At 36.3% G+C, this 21345-nt stretch overlaps 2 protein-coding genes across 2 annotated transcripts; one reads left to right on the forward strand and one right to left on the reverse strand.

The window, feature by feature from the left end:
* Positions 1–5078: 5078 nt before the first annotated feature.
* On the forward strand, positions 5079–7372 carry lepa (leptin a). The gene is made up of 3 exons (XM_082181846.1): positions 5079–5143; positions 6172–6373; positions 6477–7372. Exons 1-3 carry the CDS (start codon positions 5106–5108, stop codon positions 6837–6839), a joined length of 603 nt encoding a protein of 200 aa, XP_082037972.1. The 5' UTR covers positions 5079–5105; the 3' UTR covers positions 6840–7372.
* A 1775-nt stretch (positions 7373–9147) lies between these two features.
* rbm28 (RNA binding motif protein 28) lies at positions 9148–20221 on the reverse strand. The gene is made up of 19 exons (XM_082181807.1): positions 19945–20221; positions 19661–19828; positions 19438–19556; positions 19288–19363; positions 19073–19165; positions 18727–18798; positions 18540–18603; positions 18255–18457; positions 17037–17103; positions 16762–16871; positions 16603–16679; positions 16360–16495; positions 15587–15651; positions 14806–14961; positions 13747–13896; positions 13074–13148; positions 12746–12978; positions 12534–12651; positions 9148–9465 (listed from the first exon to the last, which is right to left on the reverse strand). The coding sequence occupies exons 1-19, from the start codon at positions 20060–20062 to the stop codon at positions 9328–9330; spliced, it is 2238 nt and encodes a 745-aa protein (XP_082037933.1). The 5' UTR covers positions 20063–20221; the 3' UTR covers positions 9148–9327.
* Between the last annotated feature and the right edge of the window lie 1124 nt (positions 20222–21345).

Consider the following 21345-nt stretch of genomic DNA (forward strand, 5'->3'; position numbering starts at 1 on the left):
TAAGGACACCGCCTTCAGTTCCAAGCGGTTTATGTGCCACCTGCTCTGTGACTCTGACCACAGACCTGACGCCGGCATTCACAATGATTGACTGGATTAGTGCCAACCATTGCCTCTTAGATTACCATCCCCAGTCCGACCTCTTTGCTGTCTTCTGTGAGCTTGTCACTTGCAGCCTGGGCCTGTTTGTCTCTGGGATCATCTGTAGGGCTCAGATCATCAGGAGGCCAGCGGAGTTCCCCGCCCGCTACCTCCCCTCTCTCAATGGGTTCAACCACCATGGATGGCAAGTGTTTGGAAAGCTTGGGGAAACTTTCAGAAGTGTTGGCTCTCCGTGTAAAGCTCATGACCGTTGCTCTTTCCAGTGGATGTGTTTGCTAGATTCACTCAAGTCAGATTCTCCCAGACTGAAGCGCTGCTTCTGTTACCTCAGAGCGCGCGACTGAGATAGCAACTGTAATTTCACGCGCACTCTCCTAAATCACAAGAGCACGACTGTGTGTGTGTGTGTGTGTGTGTGTGTGTGTGTGTGTGTGTGTGTGTGTGTGTGTGTGTGTGTGTGTGTGTGTGTGTGTGTGTGTGTGTGTGTGTGTGTGTGTGTGTGTGTGTGTGTGTGTGTGTGTGTGTGTGTGTGTGTGTGTGTGTGTGTGTGTGTTTTGCGCGTGTGTGTCAACAGAAGAAGACAGTTACTCGTTTAGAGGGGCATGGCTCAAGAATAAAATAAAATAAAACTAAAAACTTAAAAATTGGATTATAAACCTCTTTCATGTACCAAAGATTACTTAACCCCAATTGTTTGTCATGATTTAGTACAGTCACTCTGGATAGTCTCTGAAATGACTTTGAAATGACCACATGCTTACTGTAAAAGCAAGGATCAGCCAATGATTTTTCATCATGGGTCACTTTGTGGATCATTGTTTGTTGTACAAAGCAATTGCATTACAGTGACTTATGTTCATGGGAGACTGCAAAGGTAACTAAAACACATAATTTCCTGTCCTGTGTGACGTCAAAAGACAGAGTAGAGCTCGGCAATGATGCCGAGTGCAGAAATCATTGCCCATTCCCTGCCCTATATAGTGGGTCCCATGGCTCAACTTTGTTTTTCTTTTGTCACACTTTCCACACTCTCTCTCTTTCTTGTAACTCTACTTTATGGATATCTCGTGATCAGTTCTGAGAAATGCTTGGCCAATCCAAAAAAACATCTTATGCTTCCCCAGAATCAACACTAGATCAGAACTCAAAGCCAAATTGTCTCTGGAATTTTTAGTTGGTTTTATTAATGACTGTCCTGTTCCCATCAGATTAGTGTGTTTATTCTAAAGAAAGGTTCTTTGTGTAGGAGGCTGAAAAATGTGCACAGTTGAACAACTCTTTTGCATGTAAGCACTTAAAGGGATAGTTCACTTTGAAATTAAATTTTGGTATGTTTTAGCTTACCTCAAGGGCATCCAAGATGTAGGTGTCTTTTTTTCCGCAGTAGTTTGTCGCATTGGCTACGGTTTCGTTCCAATGAACTGCAGTAGCCAAGGCGACTTCTATTGTATATATCTATACCCGCCCGCGCTCTCAGATCACTTGGACGTGGCTGTGTACAAGAGGTAAAAACGATATAAATACTGTTCGTTTTCTCACACAAACCGCTCGTTTCGTGTCTTAGGCCATCAATGTGTACTTACGATGGGGAATTGTTTAATTTGGACGACGGGGAATTGTTTTAATTTGGACTCTGCATGCTCTTTGAGGTGGTGACCATCGACCTGCATTATATGACTGACAGACAAGAACGGTTTGACCTAAAAATATCAAAATTGAAACTACTGCGGAAAAAAAGACACCTACATATTGGATGCCCTTGAGGTAAGCTAAAACATACCAAAATTTAATTTCAAAGTGAACTATCCCTTTAACTGGCATGCTTCAATATAATTTAAATATTGGTCCAGAGATGTTCTCTGAATTTCTTAACAGAATGAAGTGCTTTCAATTTCTGTATATTTATATTTACATATAGGCTAACTTAAAAATTTATGTTTTTGGAACTTATTCCAATTTTATGATTTTATTTATTTTTTCAAGTTTTTACAGTTTTAGAAATATGGTTGTCATGATACTATAAATAGGGATGTCATGTCTAGCGATAGCCTATACTATTAAAGTATCATGATACCACACAGTATTGTGGTATCGTTCATATTTTGGATGTCATTATAGCATTATATGTTCTGTTATATTTAAAGACTTCAGATGCAAAAACCTCTAAGTCCGTCTAAAGTTTTTGTTTAATATTAAAATTTTTATCAGGCTCCTATGAATAGGTTTCTACCCAAGTACCGCCATTTCTGAATGGGCTGAGGCTGGGATTTAGTGAGTTTGAAGTGAAAGTATTTGATGAACGTATACTATGTGCGGAGAGCATTCACTCAATATTATTATCTCATTTTTGACAGAGGTGGCTTTTAGAGGCTTTTGCATCGGAGGTCTTCATTTTTTCTTCTGTTCTGTTATCAAATTAAAAATATCTTCATCGTAAATATTTAAACGTTAAGGCCTGTTGTATAAAAATATTACAAATCCAAATGTGTTTGATTTTTATTATTCCACAGTGTTGCATTGCTTTCCGGTTTAGTCTCAAGTTTCACAAAAGCAGTATTTTTGATTGTTAATATGAGTAGTTTGTGTACCACACGTCTATATACAGGTATACTGTGTTATACTACAATAGCATCTTAGAATACAGTAAAAATACTATAGTTTATAAATATGATAAGTAATTATTCACTACCCTAGTACTGCCATAACTGCACAACAGGTAAAGTCTTCCCTCTTCACATCGTCTGCTGAGTGATATAGGCCTATACAATAATGTTTTGTGTGTAAAGTTTGAATGACACAAGGATACATGGCAGCATTCCTGAACAGTCTGTGTTCCTCTCACTATCAGTCTCAGGAGACCTAGAGCAAACTCCAGCTCCAGGAATAGAAACACACATATGCATAGCATTCCCCAAAACTACAAAAATAGCACGCACTACAGGAATAGACACATTTCCTCTGTGGCCTTGTTCGCTGGATTCCAGTAACTTTGGCTGTGCGTGAAAAATCACGCAGCCATTGCGAATGGTGGAAAACAGGTATCAGGTTTAATGTAATTAGTGCAACACAGAGCAGATGTGGAGCAACATCTGGATAACTGTCGTGCTAATGCAAAAATAGAGTCTGAAATGCTAAAAGCACACGCAGCTGTACATTTTGGCGGAACCTCCAGTGGTTTACTGTGTGCTGCACTGCTGCTGGATGTAGCATTAAATAATACATGCTGGGTGAAGACATTTCCCAGCAGTACATTCACATTCCAGCATTTTTCCACTCATATACTAAATCATTGCATCTTCCTCCCATTTCTTCTGTGAAAAGTGAAAGTTACTCGCAGCCTCAGTTATGGGAACCCAGGTTACACATTTCTGAAGAAATGAAACTAGGCCTACTTTTTGGACCTTTCTATAAGGTTGATATCTATCTATCATCTATCTATCTATCTATCTATCTATCTATCTATCTATCTATCTATCTATGTCTGTCTGTCTGTTTGTCTGAACATTTTGACTTTAATTCAAACAGCAAGATTTAGATTTTTTCCCCACATATTCTCCTTTCCATTTGTTCAGCGTCCATCGCTATACTAAACCACACACCGAACAGAAATGACAGCATAGTGGTTGGCCCTGACTGTCAATAACATTTTATGTTCTTACATTATTCATTTAATAGATCATATTTCAAAAATCCGATGATGAGAGATTCAATTATTTTGAAGCAAAGCATCATAAATACGTGCATCATAAATGCATATTATCCCATTTTAACTCTTCAACGCATGTTGTTATCCAAACTGCTGCAAAGCTCAGTCACGGTGTTCAGAATGAGGGCTCTGAGAACTCTCTTGAGGACTCTCTTGATCTCTGCAAGATCTGTCCATTACAGCAACCTGACCACCCACAGTTGGGCCGTCCTGTGACTCACAACGCCAACACCTGACTGCTCAATACTCTAGATCAATGTTTCTGAACACTGTTCCTGTATAGGAACTAACACTGCATCTTTTGGCAGTTTCACTTTTTTTGACACACCTACTGATCATTAAGGGTGAATTGTCTGTGTAAAACATAGCGGAAACATCCAAAATGTTCTGCTGCTCAGGAACGGGGTTGAAAAACACTGCACTAGACAACAGCAGCGCTGTGAACAACAAGAGAAGATATACAGCATTATTTTATTTAAGTGGGGTCTACTGAGCCCTGAGCGTCCATCTGAAATTGCTGGAGGGTCTGTAAAAAGTTTTTGATCAATGCTGTGGACAAAAATTTCTGCCACACCATAGCTAAAATGAAATAACCGCTCACTTGTCCAGTGGATTGCTTTTCGGGAGTGTTTTCTCCGTAGAAAAAACATCTTCATTTAAGAGTTTTAAACTTTATACCAAACCAATGTGAATCGTAACATTATAACATTTGATTCCAAGCAAAAATGCCCATTAAATAGGAGAACATTTTATTTAAATCAGAGATCCCCCTACAACTAATTTAACTAGTACAATTGTCTTAGTCAACTAGCTTAAGAGTGCTTTTTGGTTCAGCGAGCAAACTGCCACTAACCGGAATAAGACCAGCAGGAATTAATAATTAATTCTATAATAATAAATAATTAATAAACTAATTAATATTACAAATATTACTTGATACATCCTGACACCCACAGTATATATTTGCATCAGGATCTGGTCACTGAGTGGGTGTGACATTTTTTTACTTAGTTCAGTGAGTTCCTCAACAAAGTGCATCCCTTGGGGACTAGCTTCTTGTTTTAAAAACTAAAAATCCATAGTGAATTGTTACACACCGATCACATGGTGAGTGTGGTGGAATGTATTACAATGACAAATATTTGTAGTACATGTGTGTTTGAGATGGGTTTGGGTTGTGCTTGATGTCAGCGGGGGTGTTGTCCCCCCTCATGCTGTTCTGCAGTGGGATAACCAGCGAAGGAAAGGTGATTCACACATGAGTCAACAACTATCAGCTATATAAGCCTGACCACTCATGGAGCCTGGGCATCATACAATCCTCAGATCTCAAAGGTAAGTCCCCTTCACTCTCTCTCTCTACTCATCACTACTCTCACTCTATCTGCAGCTCTGACACTCCAGTGAGCACCGGCATTCTCGCTAATATGTGATTTTTTTCATCTAACTTTTATAGCCTTTAAAAGGGTATTTTTAGTTATTTATATTATGGAGAAACTTTAATATTTAAAGTTTAATATTCCACACAGGGAATAAAAAAAAGATGAGTGCTTTTGGGATGAAGCAATTATTGTTTATACAAGAGCAACCTGTTCTTTAGGGAATTTACTAGATATTGAAATCCAAATGTAGGCACAGAGGATGTCGTTTTGTTGATTTAGAAGTGAGATTGAACATAGCAGAAAGCTTAACTGCTTGATGTTGCAGACTGGAGAGGCCTGGGGTTCACTGACATGCTGAAGACTGCAGGCACCATCACATTAGTGTTCCCTTAGAAGTATTTTCATGTGCAAGGAACCCACTTTTTAATGTTGTATTTTTGTTGGAAAAACTGTTCTTAATTTGAATTAGCATTATGACTTAAGAGGATCTGATATCGGAGATTAAATGGCATGTACATCAACTGAAGATCAACTGAAATATCAAGCCTGGATTGCAAGATTGTGCAATGATTAGACACAGCTTTACAATTTGTATATAGAAAATACCCTTTGTTAATTGAATTTACTATAACTGATTTCTTAGTGCAGTTTGGGAGAACGTAAATATCGAAGAACGAAGCATTTTGCCAATTAATTGCAGGAATGCAGATATAGTCTAAATTGCACATTCTTTCTGTAGAGGCTAGTTATAGTCAGGAAATCTATGTTATAGTCAGGAAATCCATGTTATATAGGATACATGTTTCAGTTTCTATAAAAATATTAAGTAGAGATTCAGCTTTGCCATTACAGGAATGAATTAAATGTAAAATATTATATTTTCTGATCAAATAAATGCAGCTTTGGTGAGCATAAGCCATTTAAACAATTACATTTAAAAGATTTTAGTAGACATTCAGAATAACGTATATTTTATTTCAGCAGGTATTGCACTACTGCCAAAAAAAATAAAAAAGACACCGCAAACACAGGAAACATGCATTTTCCAGCTCTTCTCTACACCTGCATTTTGAGCATGCTCTTTCTGATTGATGGCATTCCCATTCATCTGGATAGCCTCAAAAGCTTGGTCAGACTGCAAGCAGACACCATCATCTTCAGAATTAAGGAACACAATGAGAGGGTAATGGAACTCAGTGAACTTGTTGCATGGCTCTGTTCTGTTAAAGGTTAATACAAGTGAAACTCATTGAGATCTGGTCATGCTCATTTGTCTTCTCTCACAGACCCCGCTGCATCCAAATATCCACATTGGGAATCCAGAGCTTGATGTTCTTGCTGATAAACCTATCCAAGGGCTTGGGTCAATCGTGGACACCCTAACTACCATCCAGGAGGTTCTTCAAAGGCTGCCCAAGGGGCGGGTGAGCCAGTTACACAGTTATGTGTCCACCCTTTTGGGTTACTTTAATGAAAGGATGACATTCATGCGTTGCACACCCAAGGAACCAGCCAATGGGAGGTCACTGGATGCTTTCTTAGAGGACAACGCCAGCCACCACTTTACTCTTGGGTACATCACTTTAGACACACTGAAAAAGTTCCTGCAAAAGCTGATAGATAACCTGGACCAGTTGAAGAACTGCTAATCGGCCACTATTATAGCATTATAGTACACTATTTATTATATTTATTTAAAACCCTGTATATTTATAAATTCCAAAGCAGCATTTTTGGCACAATTTAATGTACAAACAGATTTTAAAATGATTCCTTGCTATAAAATGGAAAGCTAGAAACGTTGCTTGCGACATCATGATGCGCCAAACAATCTGTCCTTACGACGTAAACAATGTAAACAAACATTAGCAATCTGATACCTGCACACATTGCTATGTCATACTTCACGCTGTTTGCAGGATGACATCAGTACTTGCTGAGCTTGCTCAATGATGTCACTGTTTACCAGAAGCAGCGAGGTCAGACTCTGCTGGGAAGCTGGAATTATGTTCCCATTTTACTTCTTGCTGCAACACCAGCAATGTAGGACACGCACCAAAATAAATAAAATATTGTCCTACAAAGCAATCAATGCAGTTTTGATATCCTGTGATTGTTAATAGTTTTGTATTTTGTGTAATGATGCACTTTTCCAATAAAAATTTTTTACCTGTAAAATAAATTGATTGTATACTTTTATTGTAGCTATGGTTATGCCAATGCAGCTTGCATATGTGTATGGTGTGATTACATTTTAGATGTGCTTTTATCTAAATGGGATGTCTCATGTAGTAATTTATTTTATTGGTCCTGTTTTCCAATGAATCACAAAATGGAAAATGCAGCATTGGAATGGTTTTTCAGATAAATCTGTCAACAACAGGCTTTTTTGACCATACAACATATAAATACCTGCAATTCATTTAAATCAACATATAACTACCTATTTTTACATTATCAGTCAAATATCATATCAATTTGCCTGGCCCCCTTTTTGTCAAAAATCGATAGCTTTGTCCATCTCATTTGTTGAGATCATATTGGCCACGAGTAAACCTGCTCTAAACATTTTAGACATTAAATCAACCAAAATGCTGGTTTCATTTAATTTTATACAGGATTAAACCCCCCCCCTTTTTTCGCATAGACAAAAAAATCACTATACAAACTTAAATGGTTGTAATTCAAGAATGCTTTGGAATATAGACATATGGTTGGTCTTGTTTTTAAGAAGACATTTGCCAGATTATTGTAGAAGTGAAAAAAATTATGAAAGTGAAACAGAAAAAAAGTTATATAAGTTTGAGTTTATGAAAATGTACAAAATAAAAATATAATTATTAATATTTTATATAAAATATATATATTACAAAATATATTTTACTCTAAAACTGCTAGAAAATTAAAGCCAAAAATCTAAACAAGTTGTGTTCAAAATTTTAGGTTGATATCTCAAAAAATGAGCTTTCAGTAAGATTTTATTTGGGCGCAGTACCAGACTTTTTCACTAGATGGACAGCCAAGCTTCTTACTGACCATATAAGGGCGTCTCAATTTTCATATATGTTTTGAGTGATCTGAACCATGTTTTTCCATAATTTCATACAATTTATGAAGTATACATCCTATTCAGAAATAGTATGGGTGTTTTGGAAGGATTTGATTTGATTTCAACCTCTAATAAACATAAAAAGAGCCCATATGTGCGTTATAGCTCGCTGCCGCATCACAAATCGAGAATCCATAATATTTTTCTTTATATTCAAAACATTTTCAGACCTTTTTTTTCTCATAAAATTTAATTGGTGTTATCTTTTGAACTCTTGGCATGAAAACAAACGGAGGCTTCTACCAATCTTTCATGATTTTTCATGTTTATTTCTATTTCAAAATAAAGGCCTAAACACGCCTAATGAATATGAAATATTATTGTTGCAAATTGATAAATTACTGCTCCTCTGTAATTTATTTTTAAAAACAGCCACCAAATATGAAAACTAGAGATTCTAAGCTTTCAAATGATATATAGTTTGTCAATATTACTTTAGGTTTTTACTAAGATATTATTGTTCTAAATATATATGGACAAACGTCCCACCTGTGGGACGGTGACAGTTAAGAGGTTAATTATTTTCCAGGCAGTCAACAAGGGTGCATTACATAACTTGTTTAACAAGGGATGACAGGAAATGCCTGCTGGCATTTAAATCAAATACACCTGTTTTCAAAGTTTGAGGAGAGCAGTTAAATAATGACACTTAAAATAAATGTTGGCGAAGTCCATATTGACAACAGCTGACGACTCATCCTGTCTACAAAAGCTCTATCTTTGTAATGTTTAAAAAACTCTCTGTGCCGAAAACAGCAGGAAACATTGAACCTTGGCGTGGAATTCTCTTAATAAACATTTAGTTCAATAGACATCCAAACTAATAAGCAACAAAACAGTCTGTTAAATAATGGAACCATATCTAAATTATTTTATTTCTTTAGAAAAAAATAGTCTTCTGATGCAACCAAGTAATATCACGTTGAAAAACCTTTTCGTTTTAAAAACTCAGACAGAGTTAAAGTATTAAATTCAGTCCCCCTCTGAGAAGTTTTCGACATTAAACATGTTCATTTTCTCTCACATGTTCAGCTGAACCATTTGCCCTTCTTGACTACAGTTTTAGTGTTTGATTTGCCCATCAGTTTCTTTTTGTACTGGTCCACCAAACTGTCAAAGCGAGCATCCTCTCTGCTCTGGAACTTTCTCTTTGCAGGTTTGCCATTCTGAAACAGAATAAATAGACATAAGAATTGTTATGAAAAATAAAAATAAAAATAATAGACATAACTTAACGGTTGAACTGGTGATACTTGAACCAAAACCTACGTCTAAACGTTTAGTACTGTTTATATATCAGGGTTTTTCCCGGGGTCAAAAATGGTCTTTGGTGGTGGCTGACAGAAATGGTCATCCACACACACAATAAAAAGTACCCTGACGTGCGAGCCCATCTCATGTATGTGACCCTGGATCACAAAACCAGTCACAAGTCGCACGGGTATATTTGTGGCAATAGCCAACAATACATTGTATGGGTCAAAATGATAGATTTTTCTTTTAGGCAAAAAATCATTAGGATATTAAGTAAAGATCATGTTCCATGAAGATATTTTGCAAATTTCCTACCATAAATATATAAAACATTTATTTTTGGGAGTGAATGTAGCACAATCGCGAACATAAATGGACAATTTTAAAGGCGATTTTCTCAATGTTTAGATTTTTTGCACCCTCAGATTCCAGAATAGTTGTATAGCGGCCAAATATTGTCATATCCTAACAAACCATACATCAATGGAAAGCTTATTTATTCAGCTTTCAGATGATGTATAAATCTCAATTTCAAAAAATTGACCCATGTGACTGGTTTTGTGGTACAGGGTCACATATTATGTATGATCTCTTACCTTGATGTTTGTTTCTTTTGTTCTTCATTGTTTACTAATAATTATTTTGGTATATAATCATATCAATATTAAAAAGTAGCATTAAAAAGTTTATTTTAACAAATAGTCTACTTTTCTACCATATACAATTGAATAAAATGAGCAGCTAGCTAACAACTTGCTTTGTCCTGGTTTCACCTCATTCTAGTCTAAACTAAACGATTTAGGTAATTTACTACACATTGTTATTATAAATAACCTGAAAATACTGTGGATTATTAAGGCTTTTAATTCTTACTTACCACTCTAGCTAAAAGGGGTAAGCACACCTGCATTCTCATTTCAGAGGTGTTCTGAGTAAATTATTATATACCGATTCGTGAGTTCAGTTTTGGACAGATCAGTTGTTTTAACCAGTCATTAAAATGAATCTGTTCCAAGGAATCATTAGGCGGCGAATCGGACATTAGCGGACGCATTGTGTGCGAAACCCGGCTGTTAAGACAACGTGAAAGATTTGTCAACACAGAAAACACTTCATCACTGGATAAATATTTTTCGTTTATTGAACGTGTGGTTCATGTCAGCTGCACATGCGGAATGCTTGTCAGAGAAGAGGCTATGTTTTTTGAGCGCAATTCACACCCAGCGGTAATTCAGGGGGGAAAAAAAAATCTCCTAATGCACCACGTGCAACATGGATTCGGTCGTCCAACCTTTTACCATTGTGTCAAGTTGATTTTGATTACCGTAATATGTGCGAGAGAGAGAGAGCAAAGACAGTGCTGCTTAGTTTGAAGACAGAGAGAGTGTGATCTTTGCTCGTTCTCTACCTCACAGTTAACATGTGCAGCAGTCATCTACACATCACTCATAAATCATAATAACTGATCAAATAAGGCTTTGGCAGGACAAAAAAAAAAAAAGTTTTGGCAGACGCCAAAAACTTTTCAATGTAGGAAAAACCCTGTATATACATACAGCTCTACTGGGCAAGTAGACAAAATCCTTAGCTTTGAGCCCTGCTATATTAAAGGCACCTAAAGACAACTAAATGTGACATTATAAAGGGGTTTATGTGAAGATTGTTTTAAGTTCGCTTAAATTAAATGTTGTTACATTTCAAATAAACCGTCTTTATGTTGTTTCAACAATAATTTGGAGATTTAATGTGAAATTATTAAAATATAAATTAGGGATGTGCACGAATATTCGAATTTTCGAATATTCGATCTGTAATTATTATTCGAAAAATAAAATACTATTCGAATTTTATCGAATTTATGAAGCCGTAAATACTTTGCGGGTCGTAAATGCAGTGAATCCCTGATAAATCCCAAGCACTAACTCGCAGTTATAATTAAATGCACTGGGTGGCACTGTGGCACATGTTTAACAAGTTGTTTGTATTTTCTCATAATGTCGTCGTCTGCCTCGCGAAGTTTGGAATTACTAGTCGAAAATGAGGTTACTAAATGGAATTACTTTTGATCAAATTAATTAATTAATCTGGAATTATAATATCATCACCACAATGAGAAATCACATGAAATCCAAACAGCAGTCGACTGAGGAAAGACAGCTGTCTATCACTGCATCACGACTGCAGGTAAGCGCAGCTGTAGTGCGAGTGATCCGAGATGATAACTTATCTAATAGTAAAATGATTTTGAGGTATATTCTTCCTTTAAGTTTTCTTTGAGAGAGAGGTTTAAGAACAGAAAACGCAAGGTGCTGTTAGAAACTTAGAACTAGAACACCGTTATCTTTGTTTCTCTGAAACGTCTGTCAGCGCAGCGCGTTTTCTCACTCGAGCATAAATTGCTCGCGGCGTCCCTCCATGTGGATATTATTGTTTTTCTCAACATAAACGTGAAACAATATAAACACGATAATCATATGCTGACTCGAGTGTGTGAGTACGTTCTGTACGATAACTGGCGCAATCTGCTACTCTGCTTTATTAGGCGTTTTTTTCCGTTCGCGCTGCTTGAGCTTATATCCTTTTGTTCTTATATTTTTTTTGTTTACACATAGCGATAGGCCTACTGTTTAATGTTTTCAATTAAAAGAAAACTTTAACACATGTTGTAAGCTTGTTGTGTATATTGCCTAATCGTAAGCTTCTTCAGAAATGGTGCCAAAACGTAAAAAAAAAATTACCTTAAAAAATTACGTATTTTTCGTTAAACGTCATTTAAATAAACGAATATTCGAATATTATGAGCCCGAATATTCGAATGCAATATTTTTGAAAAATGCCCATCCCTCATGTAAATATATAATGGTAGGTGAAATTAATGAAAGGAAATGTGCAAGTATCAATTTAATCGATACACACACATATATACACATATATATATAATATTTTATATATGAAATATCTTTTTAACTCTTTGACTTGCCTGTTTCCCGATTATGCTGCGTCTCTCAATGAAAGTAGACATATTTCTATCTTTCCTGCTGGGCCCTTTATTCGGTTTCTTGGGTTGCACCATGGGTTGTTTCCCTTTATCGCGTTGCCTGAGGAATAGTGCGAGGGTCATTGTGCGTAATAGACTTTTCATGATTAATTAAACAGTACTTGTTTCAATTTCACATATGCAGTGAGTTGTACCTGATCTTTGGGCCTCTATGCGAAGGCATATGCAGAACCTTCTGCCGTTTTTTGCCATCCTTCAGTTCTACGTGCTCCACCTCTGATTTGGTCATAAACCCGGAGTACTGGTTTTCTTGTGCCTTCCCCTGTTTATCAACATTAGCCGCATTTCCTTTCCGCAAGGGACCTTTCATCTTTCCCGAAGGATGCTGCGGCTGCCCTCCTGTTTGGCTACTGTCTTGTTTGGGTAGCTTCAATGGAAAAAGCACATAAAGGACTCAATCAATTTTTTATTTTATTTTTTTTTTATTAAAAATTCTTTCTTTCAGATGCAACCAAGCCTCACCTTGCTGTTTTTCAGACGAATGGCTTTAAGTTTCAGCTTCTTGCCATCCTCCAGAGAGAACTCTGCTATGGGTCTCTGATGGGAATGACACAGGAAAACATTCACACTTCAACATTGGTCTTGCTCAATCTTCAGTTATTGCTCAATGCTAAAGCTTTTTCCAATTTATATTAAGTGAAATAGCCATGAGTCTTAGCCACAAAAGTGAGTGAACAGAACGATTCATCTTATTTTTGAGAAGTTACATTCAATACAGACCAAAACACATTCCACTGAGCGTCGGAGGAATTCGTGTTTATATGACGTGCGGAAAGATTGACAGACAGGCACAAGGCTTGATTTGTTCGTTCCTTTGTCCTCCTTTGCAAAACACTAAAGGTCCACTGCTGTGAACCTGGCACTGAAGCCCTTAATAACAGGCCCTCAAAGTGTGTTTACACACCAGCAAACTATAGCTCACATCATCTAACATCGTCCCAAAATACATAGCTGAAATACTTCTAGGAATTAAGACAGTCGCCACAGTGGCCTACTTCTCTTTCTAGGAACATGTTGACTTGATAGAACAACAAACAGGCTATTAAATATCCGTTTTTCTTCCAAAGCTCCCAGCAACCCAAATCAGGCTTTTTTGTTGGTATTTGAATGACAACAAAAAGTTGTGGTGGTCTACCTTTTGAGGTCCAAAGATGTCTGGGTTGTTGTTGAAGTGACGTAGGGCTTGTAAAGCCTGTTCATGTGCTAGAAACTCCACAAAGCCGTATCCTAGAGATTTACCCATCACCTGACCCCGAATAGGCTTCTTATCATACATCACACGACACTGTAGGTAAAATATACAGAGAAAGAGACAATCAGGAACATGAATTTGTTACATTAAAAAGTTATGCCAAAATAAAACCTAAATTTATTTATTTCTTCTGCTGAACACAAAAGAAGATATTTTGAAGAATATGGGTAACCAAACAGTTGATGGGACTCATTGACTTCCATAGCATGGAAAAAAATATACAATGGAAGTCAATGGGGCACATCAACTGTTTGGTTACCGACATTCTTCAAAATATCTTCTTTTGTGTTCACCAGAAATTCATATAGGTTTGGAACAACTTGAGGTTAGGTAAATTATGACAAAAGTTTCATTTATGGGGGATCTATCCCTTTACCCATACAAGCCTTACTCCAAACCCAACATCTTGTTTGCTTTTAATAATTTACCTACCACATCGAAAAGACAAATTTATTAAAGGTTTTTAACATTTATCTTTCTGACATGCAAAAAGATAGGCAGAGGGAGAGATTATATCTGGCTAAGCTTAGGGTTGTCACAGAGACTGGTTAATTTCAGTGAGATCTGTCAGGTTGTAATGACATTTTGTGTGTGCCAATCCTCAAAATGTAAATAAACAGCCTCTTAAACCTATGGGCAATCAAGAGGTTGTAGGTTAGAACCCCGCAAAAGCTTCTCTATGAACCATTGTGCCCTAAGACTTTTTAGGAGGACTGTTCCTGAAAAGTCAGCTATATGACTACTAACAAACTAGACAGTGAAACCTCCTGATCATACCCAAATAACATAGTCCTGCCCTCTAGTGTTACCAGGAAGAACTGCGAGAAGACGTCTCTTTTCAACAATGCTTAAAATGTTGGTTTGCTGTTAGTTGGTTTTTAAAAGGTTTTTTAATAACACTGTCTTTAAAAAAAAAACTGAATTTTAAAGTGTGTGCATTACCTCAGTGATGCGAACGCCTTTACCACCAGCAGCGGAGAGGCAGAGCTTGCGAAATTTAGGCTGATTGACGCTCTTAGGCAGGTTATGGACACGCAGCCGTGTTTTAGACACATACACATTAACGTCCCTTAACTTTGCCCTTTTCAGCTCATCAAACTGACAACACACAAAAAACAACAACTGTTAATCAGAAAACATGCACAAAAATACTTCTTGGCCACCTTTACACCTGGCATAATCATATGGCAGATACCTTTTTTTATCTGCCAAAGCATCTTGAAATCAATGCTTTTATTATTTTTTATTTTTTATTTGACAGCAAAACTGTTAATGCAATGTAACATTCCTATTTAGTGTAGGAAAATGCATCAGATGTCTAAAGAATAAAAAACTAAAAAACATAGACGTATGGTGTGTATGTTGATGCTAGAATTTATTTATTTTTTTACTCCTGAATGTAAATATGAAGGAAACAACTGCAGTATTGATTTGGATGTATTAAAATCAGCAGCGTTGCTGTTAATAGACTATTGAGAATAATTTTCGGTAACTGAAATAAAGCTGAAATAAAATAAAATACAAATATAAGATGAAAAACTTAAGCTTAATAAATTTAAGCTGAAATACTAAAATTACAAAACATTAAATTTAAATAAACATTTATTGAAACTTTATAGAAATACTTCTTACAAAACATTAAATTTAAATAAACATTTATTGAAACTTTATAGAAATACTTCACACAAAAAAAAATATTTAAAAAATCATTCTCTGCACTCACTCTTTTTCTCTTGGCCATGTCAGCTTCTGAAACTCCCTCTGCTGCCTTGGATCCAGGACGAATCACTAGATAAAGTTCAAGAGGTAACAAGTTAATCCAGGTGCACATGTTAGTTTTGGACCCTGTTTACACCTAGTATTAAAATGTGTTCTGGTCGATCGGATCAAAAGTAGATGAGTGAGACATTCCGGTTTAAAGGGATAGTTCACTTTGAAATTAATTTTTGGTATGTTTTAGCTTACCTCAAGGGCATCCAAGATGTAGGTGTCTTTTTTTCCGCAGTAGTTTCAATTTTGATATTTTTAGGTCAAACCGTTCTTGTCTGTCAGTCATATAATGCAGGTCTATGGTCATTATCTCAAAGAGCATGCACAGAGTCCAAATTAAAACAATTCCCCTTCGTCCAAATTAAACAATTCCCCATCGTAAGTACACATTGATGGCCTAAGACACGAAACGAGCGGTTTGTGTGAGAAAACGAACAGTATTTATATCGTTTTTACCGCTTATACACAGCCACGTCCAAGTGATCTGATCTGACGTGTGCGCAGACTGGTGCATAGATATATACACTAGATGTCGCCTTAAAGACATTCGTTCCAATGAACTGCCGTAGACAAGGCGACATCTAGTGACGACCACTTGTGATCAGATTGACAAAAACGCTTTTTAATACCAGGTGTAAACAGGGCCTGTACTGCTATTGCCGAACTAAAACGAAGCTCTGTTAATGTTCATTTGACTGGCAGCATTGTGTGACTGGCTTTACTTACAGCCCTCTCTGGCGAGGTAAAGGTTCCTGGTGCCTGTGTGGGTTTTCACTTTCTTGTCCTTTAATTTTGCCGCATCTTCTCGGTTTACGGCTGGCAAAATGTTCAATCTCCTGCCATCAACCCTAATGCCACCAAACTGAAATACACATCTGCATCAGCACAACGATCCGATGTTTACTGGTATAATATGTTGAAGAAATAAGAACAGCAACTCTTACTAGACCTGCAGGACAGTGAACTCACCTCTTTCTCATCTTGAGCAGCAGCAGCAATACATTTATCTGCCGCTTCTTTACTTTTGTACTGAGCAAAAGCACAACCTAGAAAGACATGTAGAGACAGAATTACTATAAATACTGAACTTAATTCCATACAGGGCAAGGTTTTGGTGATTGAAAATACCTTTTGAATGTCCAGTGTCTGAGTTCATCACCACACGTACGTATTTTAGCTCGCCAAACTGCAACAAAGCTTCCTCCAAACCCTCTTCATCGGTGTCAAAGGACAGATTTCTGACAGAACCCAAAATGAAACGAAGATATGACAATGAAAACATGAATTTCTGTTTAAACTATTGTTTATAGACAGCACTGCTTTGTAGTTTGATAAAAATGTTTGACTAGTAAAAAAAAACAAAAAAACATCTACACAACAGAACTTCCTTATATGATTCTCACCTGATGAAGATGGTTCTTCCCTCAGTCACATCTGAAGAAAGAGGGTCTCTCTTCTTCTTTGGAAGAGCTGTGGATAGAGATTTACAGAGAGTCACAGTGTTGACGGACACATTACATGCATGATATGGCATACGCGCGTTTCACACATGATCAGTTGTGTATGTACGCTCATTGTGCTTTCACATATGACGCGTCCGCAGTGCACAACTGATCTGTATACCACAAATACAATGTATCCATTATTTTTACTTCAAATTCAAGCGTTGTAACTGAAAATGCTTTTTCAGGATTGTGATTTATTTATTTTTTCAAACACTAGTTATACAATATTTCATAGACACAATCACATTTTAAATGCACTAAATTTAAACAATGTATTCAATTCATTACATCTTTATAGATTTATAGATTAAGTTGCTCAAGCAAGTGCTAAAACATTTAAACATACACAAATTATAAAAAAAATTCCCAGTTCTTCTATGATAATATGAATATTTGTAACAGAAATAATGATAATGTGTGGTTGAAAAGCGGTTTCATGCTTATTCATGACAACTGCTCTCTCAGCTCAGCGCCGACACAGATTTGAATGTTCCGGTATGATTTTGCACGTTTAATAGACACAGGCGAATCGTGTCATTTAAGAATGAGATTGTGTGGGTGTTTGAATCGAGATCGAAATTTTTTAACGATTAATCGTGCAGCTCTAGTAACAAGGTAGTATCAAAACACTTTAAATTAAAACTTACAATTGACAAAAACAGCCAACTCTCATGCTTTTTCTTTTGTATTTAAATCATTATACAAGAAATCCTGCAGGTCATAGAAAAACTTTGGTTTTCCATCTCCACAAAGACACGAGTGCCATCCATTATGCCCGCCTTGTTTATGTAAATGTGAGGTAAGGTATACTTTTCCTTGCTTTACTCTGGGTAAAAAGCCATCTGTTGACTGTGAAACACAGTAGGCTTTAATTATATGCATTTATGTTGAAATTACTTCATTTTCATGTTCATTTTGGCCACAAACAATGCATTGTTACAGCAAAAATAGACTTGGTGCGGAAACGATCATATATATATACATGATCCTGTCTGCGAGCAGTGTGAATGCTCTAACCTGTTAAACTTGGGCACATAAAAAAATTGGTATTGCATACGGATTGTGTGAAACGGGCCTTAGGTTTTTTTTTTTTCTCTATGAATAAATTAAACATACAGTCACTTTTTCCCTTATTGTCCTCGTCATAATCATCGTCATCGTCATCATCATCATCATCATCATCATCGTCGTCGTCATCGTCTTTAGGTTCTCTGGCATCACTATCGGTCTGCTGAGATTCATTTTCTGCATTGTCGTCATCCTCTGAATCGTCCTCTTCCTCAGACTCAGAGTCATCCTTCTCTTCCAGTGATATAGACCTTAACACGAGAGACCTCGTTTTAAATTTAAGGAATTCACCTAAACACACATCATCAGATCAGTTACATATCCAGTACTTACTTTTTCTTGGCACCTTCATTCCCATCCGCTACTGCACCTTCCACATTCTCTTCTTTGATAGTTCCTGCAAGATATCCAGATACACTTCACTAAAAAAAATCTAGACAGTAGATGCACTTTCAAAGCTTTTTACAACCACATCCACATAAATAAATAATAATGCAGTGAAAATGACAAAACAAATTACCAGGCGCTAAAGCTGATTGGGTGGCGAGATACTTGTCCTTTGGAACTGCCCAATCCACAGCCACCTGTCTGTCTGTGAGGGACGAATAAGACGCATTTTATTAATAATAATAAAAACCTGGCAGCGCTGACATAGTTACAATTCATTTTCTGATTCCAGATATTTCAAGATTTCTTTAATAAAAACAATTGTTATTTTGGGAGAAAACACTTTTTTTTAGTTTTGATTGTTTTGAAATTTCATTAATGTTGATATTACATTAATAATAACAATTTAAATAATTTGATGTCATGGAAGTTTGCTGAAGCACTCTGCAATAGTGTGTTCAGTGTTGAGAAAGACTCACCTTTGATCTCCTTCAGGTTCATCGCAGCAAGAGCTTTTCCAGCTTCTGACATGTTCTTAAACTGTACAAACGCAAAACCTCGCTTCTTCCCATCTGCACAAACATGATGCATTAAAAACTAACCAAGGTGGATGGCCGTATGAAAAAACATCATGTAAAGAGAATAGAAGAGATGCGTTTAAACAGTCAGATTCACACGTTGGTCAAAGTTTTACCTGATTTTAAGGGTATCTTGGTCTCAAGCACAGTTCCAAACTCGGAGAAGATCTGCTTCAAATCGTCTTCTTCACACTGCACATAAACCGCACAAGTGTAAGCATTGACTAAGCATTGTTCCTTTAAACAACAGATTGTAGTCAACTTACCTTAAAACTGAGATTTCTGACGATCAGCCGAGCTTTCAATTTTGTCTTTTTTATGCCTGTAAACTTTTCAGGACTTTTGGTTTCTGCTGATTTCTTAGGTTGCTCTGTATCTTCTGAATCTGCACGAACAGTTCAGAGTCATTTCTTCTTCCAAACCAAAACATTAAAAAAATTAAGTAAAAGCAATCCATGATAAATAAAAAAATATGCATGAAGATCTAACCTTCATCTATTTTCACTTTCTTCTTCTTTTTCTTATCATCTGGTTTTCTCTTGGCTACAGTAACAAATATATTCTGCTTCTCATACTGCTTGACTTCTTTTATGGCTCGTTGTGCATCTTCTTCCATAGAGAACGTCACATATCCAAAACCACGACATTTCTTAGTCTCTGTAAACAGCACGAACACAGCACACATACAAAACGTTCATATTTCATATAAATGACGTTTTACACATGATCTCACTTGGCTGGAAAATATAAGGATTGAATTAGTAAAATCTTACCTCTATCACTGACAACGAAGCAGTTTTTCAGTGGTCCTATTTCCGAGAATACTGCTGTCAGACGATCATTGGTGGCTGTTTCAGGTAATCTCCTGACAAATAAAGTAACTGCGGGCATTTTCACCACGAGTTCAGCTCGACTGTTCTTCACAGCCAGCAAACGTCTCTAAAAACAACAATGTTGATTACTGATTATGACAAATACTGTTACATACAAGTCGCGATAATATTAAGGAGGTCGTTTAAATGCCTCAAGACAGTGCAGTAGTAATAATGCACGTTTCTCACATGTTTCTGCTGTACAGGAAGTTGTCAAGAGATTCTTCGTTTGGTTTGGACGTCGTCAAGGTAGCACTGCGCGATAAGGAACAGTACTACTCCTGCTGGTCTGGAGGAGCATGGTCGGGTAGGTCTTTTCCATTTTTTATTTGTTTATTTTTACAGCCTGGACTTTTCCAAGCACTAATATAGGGCACAAAATCACCATCCAAACGACTCGTATGCATATACATCATAGCTTTGTGTGAGGAACAAACCGTTACTCACGATAATAGTCAAGGCAAGAACCGGATCAGACTCCGATTCGTGAACAAATCATGCAAATCAGCATTCTGATTCTGATCAATATATATATTGATTGAAAACATTTTTATTTTATTTTATTATATATATATATATATATATATATATATATATATATATATATATATATATATATATATATATATATATATATATATATATATATATATATATATATTTTTTTTTTTTTTTTTTTTTGCCAGTCACATTATAATAAATATGACAACAGTCCAACGTATATAAAAAATATTGAATAAATATACTACAACAAATAGGAAAAGAAAATATATACAGTAATAAAAAAAGAAAGAAAATAATATAAACAGAAACCTTTTAAACATTTTCACTGAGTTATTTCTATGGCGGTTTTGCGTCAGTTTGGTTGACATCTTTAATTAGGCCTAACGTTATTGCGTAGAAAAGATTTGTCTTCTCGGAAGAAACAAATAGTTGACGTTTGTAGTGAGCACAAGCTGTGCAAAGCATTACAGAAAATGTTTGGTGAATTACCGGTATATAGGCTATTTAATTGTGCTTTATTGTTTCTTTTAACAGCGATAGCGATACAATGAGTGACATTTTTTATATATATGTTTACGTTTGCTGATCAAAATGTGGTATTTGGGTCAAATTATGAACAGTTTTTAAAAACAAGCCAATGAGGTTTAATTTGCACCTGCTGACGGTACTTTTTTACTTAAAAAAAATAAAATAAATTTCTATTCAGTTCTATCAATAAATACTATCATCATGGCTGCTTTTTAGTCCCTCAAAATGTCTCTCTTTTCTTGGTCACTAGAGGGCGACATCATTCACTAA

The sequence above is a fragment of the Leuciscus leuciscus genome (assembly GCF_965113295.1).
Source record: "Leuciscus leuciscus genome assembly, chromosome: 10".
Lineage (NCBI taxonomy): Eukaryota > Metazoa > Chordata > Actinopteri > Cypriniformes > Leuciscidae > Leuciscus > Leuciscus leuciscus.